Source organism: Rhyacophila brunnea, unplaced genomic scaffold, assembly GCF_057557595.1.
Source record: "Rhyacophila brunnea isolate RB1 unplaced genomic scaffold, BYU_Rbru_1.0 scaffold_9, whole genome shotgun sequence".
NCBI lineage: Eukaryota > Metazoa > Arthropoda > Insecta > Trichoptera > Rhyacophilidae > Rhyacophila > Rhyacophila brunnea.
In genome coordinates this window covers 5,553,205-5,564,637 of record NW_028233361.1, presented here as the reverse complement: position 1 = coordinate 5,564,637, position 11,433 = coordinate 5,553,205, and the positions used below count along the sequence as shown (strand labels likewise).

At 33.4% G+C, this 11,433-nt stretch overlaps 1 protein-coding gene across 1 annotated transcript; it reads left to right on the top strand.

Moving 5' to 3' along the window:
- The first annotated feature begins 161 nt into the window (after window positions 1-161).
- On the top strand, window positions 162-10,745 carry LOC147063192 (membrane protein BRI3). The gene is made up of 3 exons (XM_085959477.1): window positions 162-314; window positions 5,415-5,991; window positions 9,098-10,745. The coding sequence occupies exons 1-2, from the start codon at window positions 260-262 to the stop codon at window positions 5,813-5,815; spliced, it is 456 nt and encodes a 151-aa protein (XP_085815603.1). The 5' UTR covers window positions 162-259; the 3' UTR covers window positions 5,816-5,991; window positions 9,098-10,745.
- Window positions 10,746-11,433: the final 688 nt, after the last annotated feature.

Sequence of the window (11,433 nt, the reverse complement as noted above, 5' to 3'; positions counted from 1 at the left end):
TTAAACTAAAGTTATGTTAAATGCTTTTCAAAATTTTAAAATGTTTATAGGTAGGTATGTTATTGTTTTACATTGTTCATCTTTTTTGAATTCTTTAATTATTTAATCCTCCATAGTAAGAACAATATGTTACAAGTTACACTGGCAGCATCGTTGACCATAGTCACGTGACAGATATCAGATTTTGTTTGACATTTAATATTTTGTGACAACACGAAGTGCGATAAAAGTTTAACAAATTTCAATATTCAGTCACATAATGGCTAAAAGAAACGATCAACCACCTCCTTATAGTGAAACTATGCCAATTGCAGGTAATTTTCTTTCTATCTATGGGTACTTTCAATTAATTTGTATTTGTTTAGGAACAATGGTAATTGTTATTACACCATACTCAACAATATAATATACCTACGTCTCAATTTGTGCTATATGCATACTCCCATTTTCATTCGTCAGCCGGTTTCAATTACTCATACGCCGTGTGTCTGTTTTTCAGAAATTCTAAATACTTACTGTAATATTTTAATGAATCCATTTTCCTTATGATGGGTTTATTATTTTTTTACTGTTTATCAACATACATTCTTAACTATGACATTCAATTTATATAATACACATTACTCACGCACACAAGGGGGGGGAGTTTTCAGGTCCGAACCCCGTTAATGGAAAAAATACAAATTATTTAGGTGTATAGAACATTACGTCTTCTTCCTCTTTATCAGGTCTTCATGACTGAGGATCGATACCTGTATAATTTCTTCTGGATCTATGTTACGAGAGCTTTCCTCGGAGAAACTTCAGATTTTTCGATTCTATACCTGAAACCATCTAAACGCCACTTTTTGAGCATAGACAACCAAGGCAAAACCGCTATTATAAGCGTAGACAATATGTACTGTCACAGAGAACAGTGAAATATTTTAATAAACTTAATAATTAAGAGCGTAATGCACAATCTAAGATTTCGTTCCTAAGGATAAGTCGCCGAAAAGCATGACTTAACTATAGACAATCCTGAGTATAGAGTTAAGGAATCCTTAACCATAGACTACTTTTGTTATGAACACGCTCCCTTCTGTATTACCATTTACCACTGACAGCTGCTGTCAAAATAAATTCGCATGTATCTAACACAGTCCATACACTCAAATTCATTTAACAATGTATCTCAATATGGATATTGATAGTGTTAATTCGTTTGGCATGTACTTGCAGAATATTATTTTATTTTTATACGCCAGCCCGCAGAAATACAAAATACCAGATGAAGAATGACAATTGATGCTAGTGTTACCATGTTAAAAAAAAATCTTGTGGTGTCTGTGGAATCACGTATAATGACTTATAACGGAAACATAAGAGTATTATAATTAAATATTAATATGTATTTATAGTTATTGCATTTATAAAATGCAGTTGTCATATTTTTGTCATCGTTTAACAATTATAAAATAATTTACCTAATTTACCTAACGAGAATTTTTAAATATGGTATTATTTTCAATAAAAATGATCTTAACTAAGGACAGTGTTTCTGCATAGTGTTTTCTGCTAAGGAAATTTTAGTTATGACAAATGTTTCTGCATTCCGCTCTAACAATACAGTTATTACGTTGGCAACAATACCTGTCGTTTACATTGCGTATAATAAATTCTCTATACCTGGTTACGAGGTTAGTTTGGTATATTTAATATGAAAGATGACACGCTTCATGAATATTTATGATAGGTATATTATGCCGAAACGTTAATTTTAAGTAGGAATAGTGGCATTTTAATGAAAATCACTGACGTTTAATTTCAGAGCCGTTTTATTGAGGTTGTATTGACCGGGCCATTTGTTTGTGGATGCGAAATATTTTCGTGGGGCTAATAAACTGGAGCCAGTTTTATTTATTATACATTTAAATGAATACGGATACGGAATTCTGACTATGGATATATCTTATAAAAACAATCACTAATCAAAGAGTAAACAAAAGCCATCCAAGCGATTTTTGCCCATATTTCTTATTTAATTGATTAAATTTTAATTTGAATTGTTATCCATAACGTTATTTTGAACAATGTTCCTTATTTTCGCATGTTTAGAGCGTTTTTATACGAAAGATTAAGCTAGAGTGTCTTCGTGTCAAAGGTTACATTATATTTATTTTAATTTTGTGAAATGCATTGGCAAACTCTATTATGCCATACTGATTTTTGAAAACGGCGAATTTTATTAATTGAAAATGTTAAAATTTTATTCATTGTTAATGATTTTTATATTTGTACTTATTGTCTACGCTTATAATAGCGGTTTTGCCTTGGTTGTCTATGCTCAAAAAGTGGCGTTTAGATGGTTTCAGGTATAGACTCGAAAAATCTGACGTTTCTTCGGGGTAAGCTCTCGTAATATTGAGCCTTTCTTCTTAATGGGTTGGTCCCGCTGCTCTCGGCATTCTACGATACTCAAAGCCTGTGACCACTGGAAAACCCGTGGCCATGGCCCCCACATCCTGCAGCGGGCCCCTAGACAAGGATCGTTGTCGAGGCCCTTAACTGAAAACTATCACTACGGTTAAAGGCAGTGTGACACTCCAACGTAGTGTTTTATAAATTTAATGGTGTTTGAGGTTAAATTATGGCTATTCAGTGTATTTTAGCGATTTTTTATGTTTATGAATACATCCACATGAATTATTATGTGAGTAATATCGACACAATAATCAAAATTGCATCACACAACCACTACTCTCGAAGTAAAGTAAAATAGCACCTCAAGCGACTTATTTTACTATTAGTGCAAAATTGTGATGTATGTTTATCCCAATTAAATGGTCGACCCGTCACCCCGAGCCCCCCTGTCCCCGGGCCCCTAGGCTAGAGCCTTGTCAGCACCCCCCTTGTGGGGGCCATGCCCGTGGCACTTATAAATTGGTGCCATCTGGGTCATCCAATGTTTGCTTTAATATTCTGAAACGACATGTCTAAAATACAAAACAGGACAGACGACACAAATAGACACTAACGATTCTGATAATTATGATTGCTAGGCCACGGACATTCGATAACCATTATCATTAGACTCAAGATGTGGAGTGTCTAGGAGTGGGGAGTGTATCAGGAAAAGTGTGGAGGTTGGCAATGGAAGCAATGAGAAACTATAAGTATTAGATGGGGTAAATGTGGACGTCAGTGGCACCTGACAGCTATTTTACCCCGCCCCCCACCGCTTTAAAAACCAATAATAAATTATTACCGATATTGTTTTTTAAAATGGACTCCCCTAAACCATTTTTCTGTGCCTACATTACCTAACGCAAACCTTTAGGCACTATTATTGTATGTAGCATTATAATTTTGAATAGCCATACTTAATTATAGTATCTTTGTATTCTAAAATGATTGCCCTTACTAGTAAATGAGTTTCCTTCACAGATTTTTGGTAAAATTGGGTCTTGTTTTGTTTGCTGTCAGTCTAATCAATATTTTTGTACAATTTACGGGATTGCCTACAATGGGTCTGGGATAAAATCAAAGATAAAATTCAGGTAAAGGTAGACATGTGACACTCATGTACGACTAACTTGAAACACATGAGTAAGAGTCTGGATGTGTCATGACCATTAATTTACCATATAGGATACACCCTTAGCCAAATACACACATACCTATATTTGATGCTAGATGTTAGCTGATGAGTGTCTCCATGGACGTAGTGAAAAAATCAATCCTCATTGATCATGATTAACTCATATGGCTGAATACCTTAATTTTGACAACTAGGTCTCATCGGCAAAAAATATGTTGCTTCATAGAAAAAGGATAAATTTAAAAAGTGAATAATTGTTTTACCAAGCAAAATAGTCCCCACGTAATATGCGACAACATCTCGCCATTGCGCCAAACTTCTAAACTATAAACTGTTATTTTAATATCCACATATCAATAAAATCGAATAAAAGATAAATTCTAATTGATTTGAGTTTTGTACTATTCCATTTGAGTCATTTGTTGAGACCCGGGTTTCCACTTTCAGCATTTTCAAGCTCTATGTGCACTCACCAATGGAAAAATACACACTGACAACGAATGTGGTTAATTATTGGTAATATTTGTTATAATAGTTAGGTATACGACACCCACGGTGGCCGCGCGGCTTAAGCGTTGGACTATAAAGCCGTGGGTCCCAGGTTCGAATCCTGGGTCTGGCAAGTACATATATTCAATTTGTGTATGTCAGGGTATGGACCTAATAGGTTGAGCAAGTGGCTGACATCCATTTCTCGTAAAAAAAAAAACAAAAATCTGTCAATACAAACCTCAACTCTGTGGAGTCCCATAATATGATTCTATCAGGATCGGACATGGTCGAAAAAAAAAATACATTGTTAGTAAACGTCATAATTTTTTTTATGTAGTTACAATAATATTGAGTTGAAAATGTCTCTCTGAGGCGGACGAAACCGATCCAGATATTAATTAATAAAAGTGGAATTAGTATGGTAAAAATTTTCATTTTATTAAATTAAATTAATAGTATTTTCCATCGATAGACTTATTCATTTTCAAGTGTTGTGGGTATTTAATTACAATAATCTATTGCGAAGTTTGAACTATTTCTTTCCATAGTGAAAATCTACTATTTGACAGTTGTCCTCATTTGTGAAAACCATCCATTTCCGATGTGACTTTCGTCTTTTTTAAAGTTGTCGGCGTTTAATGTTAGTGGTAACAGTCTATTTTATGTGTCTATATATTCTTCCATATAAACTCAACAGCCATGCATTTTCCGATAAACCGAGGAATAGCTTATGACTTCAAAAAAAAAGTTGTCACTTTTTTCCTTGGGATGTTTTTTTATTTCACCATCGATTTTTCTTCGATAGAAGAAACAATGCATTTTTTCTTGAAAGAAATTTATTATTTAGATTTCACATCCGATTTATTTCCAGAGGATTTTTTACCTCAGTGAGAAACAATATCTTCAATATTTTGGTTCAATTACAAAAATTAACAGTTTTTCTTTCCAATAACTGATTTTATTATCTTATCTGGTATATTTTTATCAACGTGAGTCGGCAACATTGCAAATAGTCGGGACAAACTGTTTTCGCAATTAAAAATGTAGTGGAACAACTTAACCGTGCACAGATTGCGATTTCTTCTACCCCGCACAAATTACATAGAATACATTTAATTATCATTTCCGACTACTCGTACATGAAGTCCATTGTAGCATTTTCACTTGCTCGGCATTGCTCTAACTACGTCATATTTACTGTTAAAACTATTGATCTTCACGCTTATGTGGTATGTTTATAATAACGCTTTGATGTAATACAGCATAAGAGGTTGGTTGTTATGGCAACAGAATCTGATATCTCTTCGAACACACAATAATAGTTGTTTTATATCTTTTTCAGCGGTGCACCAGCCGGGATCTGCTCCGCCGATTTACCAAGCTACAGCATCACCATATCACCAGGCGGGCGGTTATCAGCCGGCAACCGGTTATCAGCCGGGGCCCGGTTACCAGACGGCGCCTGGTTACCAGCTGGCTCCTGGCTACCAGCCAAATTACAACAATGTGTACACAACGCCTCCGCCGGCAGGATTCGTTCCAACCTATGGCGCAACCAATATTATTATCACTCCTCCGGTCATCGGTGTCGGGGCCTGTCCCGCGTGTCACGTCGGAGTCCTGGACGATGACTTCACGTGCCTAGGGATCATGTGCGCAATATTGTTCTTCCCGCTGGGTATTCTCTGTTGTTTGGCCCTCAAGAATAGGCGCTGCTCCAACTGCGGTGCGTACTTCGCATAGTGACACTAATAATGCCATAATATTTATTCTTTTGACTGCTTTGGATGATTTTGCGCTGTCTCAGCAGAATGAGAACTGAATTTAAATGAAATTATCATATCGATGAGTTAGTCCACAGATATTGTACAACCAGTTTTTACAGAAATTTAATTAATATACACAACATGCCCATCTACGTCCTACCACCTATACGCTGTAAAAATATTCTATGCATTAAACCTATGATAAGTCTATGCTGTTTGGACACGCATTTCTGTGGAACTAACAGATTCATTATGCTCCTATAAATAGTGTATTTAAATAGGCTTTTCAGCTTTAATGGCTTTAAGCCAATACAACAACAACTCGCATGCTACAGTCAGACGGTACCCTTTCAAATTTTCTCAGAAAATAATTCTGCGGTGTAGAGGAAAGTGAGATAAGATAAAATAATGCGAAATTTAGATATTTACACCAACTAGCTTATAATTTTTATAAGGAACAAGGAAATGAGTCAAAATCAGTAGTGTATCTCTCCTCTTAGCAATTCTAGAGATGCACTACCCTTTTATCAGTAGAGCCAATAATTCATCCATTATCTGTTCGCAACCCACACAGGGTACACTTATGTCATTGTCATAAGAAACGAAAAATGCTGTTTATATTTTAAATTCATCATTGACACGGGAATGGGTCAACTAGGCTCAACATTTATTACGATTTTATACAGAAAGTAGACGAGGATTTTTTATCAGTTTCTATCTACTAAGTACTTGGTAGTTTTAATTCATTTTGCTCTTAACATAATTTTTTTTATTGCGGATTGAGAATTATCATGCCTAAGGCTTTATATAAAAATAAAAGAACTCTCTTCTCGTTGGAACAAGCATATAATGCACAATTAAATCATTATTTACGTGTGCATATTTAAATTCTCATCAAGTATTTAATAATAATATAATACTTTAAATATAAATAGTAAGTATTAAATATATATTTTAAACCTACCTATATTCACGGGCGTCTATTTATTTTCGAATTTCATTTGATTACGTGGCACCCAGTTGTCCCGGCGCCGAATCGTCGTAGATCCATTGCCACGCAATAATAATAAATGCTTTTAATCAGTGAACCCCAACAGATATGAGATAGAACATATTTTTGACTTGTCTCCTTCTCCTATAAGACCACAGAAATGTTCCCTAAATTATTAAAGGCTTCAATATTTTTCATTTCGAAAAATTCTGTAAGCATAATGCCTCTTGCCTGATTTCTGTATTCAAAAAGATGGTTTAATAAAAAATGCAATTTGCCTCATATCTTCCTCTAGCCAGATCTAGAAGTGAAGACGTTTTAAAATGAACCAGGGTCTTTCATAAGATCATTTATAGATCAACGTTTGCATGACAATTTGTTCTCAGTCATCATTTTGTTTTCGAGACATCCAGCATCAATGGCATACTAATATTGATAATGCATCCTCAGCAGTCAAAAGCGTCAATGAAACCACAATTTAAAAAAAATGCATACTCCCTATGGTGCCAGATTACCCAATAGCAAAGGTAACTATATATCAAGCTTGGTTGAAATTTTATAAAATATTAGAAACACTAAAGCACGCCTTGCACACAAAGGTAAAAATAACTAATATAATATAATATAATAGTAAAATAATAATAAATCAAAATATCCAACTTTGTTGCAAGTGCTAAAAGCTGTGCTTCCAATGAATAATGTTGTGTCACTGTTTGGCGATACATTATATTACATATGTTTTGTGAATCTCAACTGAATCGCATACACAAAGTCGACGAGTCACAGTTGCGCTGATTTTATGTGTGCGAGGCAGCTAATATTTGTTTGTTAGTCTGTGATTGGCTTATGATAATTTGGCTCAATAAGGATGATATCGTTTAAATATTTAAACTGATATTGTAATATGTATTAAAAATCTTCCACTACAATCTGATTCCAATATGGCTTCAAAGCAATACGTAAAATTCCATATTAATTGAGGAAAACATCTAATGTTACGAATAAGATTTATATTTTTGTATACCCTATAATATATGATAATATGTATGTCCTTGTATAATAAAATTAGTCCCTTACTGTTATATACTATAATAGATTTTAACTTTTATTTTATATGCATTTATATTAATTATATCATCAGTAACTTGCGTGTTCCCATATGTAATTACTTTTATTTTGGTGAAGTGCTTATGATGACACGTAGTAATCCTAGAACATGATGGCCATTTTGTAAAATATTGTTCAAGATTGCTAAATTAATTATCTTCTTTTAAGAAGTCACATATTATAAAATAAAGAATCAGATTAATTGTAAGAAACACTTACTAATGGTTGACAAACAATGTTGTCAAAGTAAAATGATTGGAGAATCTCTTTTTAATGCTCTGATTACATGAGCAGATTCGACGGCTAAAGCCAATCATCCTGAGTAAATCAGAGTCTTTCAATAAAAATCTTTGAATCTGCTCATGAAATTTGAGTAAAAGGCGTAAAGCCCGTAGAGCAGTGGCGAGGGGTGTAGGTAGGCTGTTAAGATCAGCCATAAATAGTGCACACTAAATTTTGTCAGTCATGTATTTGTTTTCATTGAAATAAGACTACAATTTACAGACGGTGTTGGTTAGTTTTTAAAATTCAATTAAAACCCGCGAAACCAAGCCATAATAAATAATACTCGTCTATAATATAAAATATCTAAAATTATGCAATTAAATCATACATAACTTTGGATTTTTTTAGAGAGAATAATATTTTTTATCTATTATAGTTTGGTTTAGGCAGGGCTTAATGAATTTAAAAAAATGAACCAACAGTATGTGTAATATGTATTCTTCATGTCCGATCCTAATAAGATCATATGGGCCTCTTGAGGTTTGTATTAACAGATTTTTGTTTTTACGAGAAATGGATGTTAGCCACTTGCTCAACCTATTAGGTCCATACTCTGATTCACACACAAATTGAAAGACAATATGTGTATTTACCAGACCCAGGATTGGAACCTGGGACCTACGACGTTATAGGCCAACACTTGAGCCGCTCGTCCATCGAAACAATAAATAAGCAAATAAGTAAGAATGAAAAAGTGTGCACAATTATGTCGTATCGCCAAAAGTATACCAAAACTATTATTGTTTAGTTAGGCAGGGTTTAATTAATTTAAAAAATTAATCAACACCATCTGTAAATTGTAGTCTTAGTTCAATAAAAACAAATATGTATGACCAACAAAGTTTAATGCGCACTATTTATGGCGGATCTTAACAGCCTACCTCCATCCTTCGCTACTGGCATAGAGCGTGGTGTGGTTATGCCGCAGGCGTGTTACTGACGCAAGTACTCACACAAAATACAATGGAAACTTGTAACGTTGCACCACTGGGAATAATTCGGATAGACCAGTGCACGTGTATCTTATTTTAATACCATGTGAGGCTTGGTGAAATGACACATGCCATGTTATTGGCGCTGTCGATTTGAAATCTTCATGATCGATTTCCGAATAGAGATGTAAAAAACATATTCCATCAATGTTGAGATAGTTAAAAGCAAACATTTGATAAAATGTCTTCTCTGATGACGATATTGTGACTAAGCCCTCTGACTGAGTCAAGCGAATTCCACACCCTCGCCACGCCACCTTATGCGGGCTCTCTACCTAAGGGGGCAATATAATTACTAGATATTTCTAATCGTTTATAATGAACCACAATTGGTCACCCCAGTGTCTTCATATCATTGATCAGTCGTTCTTTGTGCACGTGGTTATATTATTATATGTATACCTACTATTATCTGAGAGATTATTTTTAGGTCAGCTAGAGAAGGGTATTAGCGCTTAGGTCGTAATGTTAAAAAAATGTTTTTGTACTTTTTACAATAATTGAAAAAATGTGCATCAGAAAAATTGATTCCAAAAAATAAAATGAAAACTAAGACTGAATGAATGTTGATAAAATAAATTTATTATTTCATTGCGGTTATTTAAAAATATATTGATCTGTTTCAAAGAAGTTTATAAAATGTTTGCTGACCTGTTATAATAATATGTTAAAAATTTATTTGCCATACTGTAATGCCAGCGCTCCATTGGTGAGCCAAAAGTCTGAGGACAATAAATCGTCCGATTTGTCTATGCTCTGCTACTGATCAAGGAACGAATAAAAAAGTCGAGCTGTCAAAAGTCAAAAGTTGCGATTATCGTAATGTCTTCCGATAATCCTATAATTTTGTGTTATTTATATGTACACTTGCATAAAATAATATAGCGGTGAAAACAACACAAGTTTTACGTTTTATTTTATGAATTTAATAAATACAAAAAAAATAATTGATAAATCTCTCATTTTCTAATGTGTAAATTAACAAATTAATCAATGAAAATGTTTAAAACTATTACAGATTCTTCGGTCCGAATGATCGCGTGTTAATGTCAAATCGAATTTGCATTGTGATCGACGGACGAAGTCTGGCAACTCGGAGAGTAAAATATCAAACATGTTTGAAATCCAACGAGCCTGGTCTGCGGATTAAAAAGTCTGCAGATCTGGGGTGCTAAAAAAAGTCCGAAGACTGTAAATCGTCTGACTTGCGTGCCAATGGAGCGCCGGCATAAGGGCTTATTTTATAGAATGTTGTAATCATCGAATTTCATAGACTTAAAATTTTTTGACTTGCAATAATTTTCAAAAGAATTTATAAATTCATAATATGAACAATCATAATTTCTAGTAAAACTGTATTAATTATTGTCAAAATAAATATAATTGGTACTTATTGTTAAAAATCTCTTGGGTTGATTCCCATATCAATTGAAATTACCTAATATTAAAAATTGCTGATGTTTTTTTTAATAATTTGTGTGAAAAAATATGTTTTATGCTTAGTTTGAAATTATACCTATCCAAAGCTTTAATATTTTTTTTATTTCTATTTTTGTTACCTATATTCATTTATATAACAACATTACTGGTGGCGGTATACAATATTTCTAATATTAATGTCATCGACGCATAAGGGTAGTTGATGTTTGAATTTAAATTCTAAAGGATCCAATTTGAGTGGTTTTTTGCGACCCGGGTTTCTCCTTAAAACTTTATTACCTACTAAGTAAAGATCAAGTATAATAATTACAAGATAAAAAGAACTTTTTATATACAATGTTTTTAAATTTTCTGTTGAATTATTATGCTCAATATGCTCAACTTGTACTTGATATGAAGTAAATAAAAAACAAACAAAGAAACAAATATAGAATACTGAAATTTCATTTTGATTTCCATAGTAACTCACGTATATATTAATAATTTAGTTACTAGGACCACCCGCTTAGCAACCAATAATAGTCTTTTACGGATTTTTCTGAAATAACTTTCCATACAAAACAGAATTAACTGAAAATGAATTCAATTCTGCTTAAAGATGGCTAAAAGTATTAAAAGAATGCATTGGCATTGTGTTTCGTGCAAATTTTAAAATTCAAATTCTAAAAGTTTCAAATGTCTAGCTAGTCAGGAAGTTAGTTAAAAATTGATTGCAAGATTCGTACTGGACAAACAAGAATACGAGCTAATTAAAACGTAATAATAAAAAATCAAGCAAAT

Bases quoted from the DNA above. Each gene is read 5' to 3' on its own strand.
- LOC147063192 (XM_085959477.1), top strand. From the start codon at position 260: ATGGCTAAAAGAAACGATCAACCACCTCCTTATAGTGAAACTATGCCA. The intron at 315-5,414 runs GTAATTTTCTTT...TATCTTTTTCAG, and splicing joins TGAAACTATGCCAATTGCAG to CGGTGCACCAGCCGGGATCT.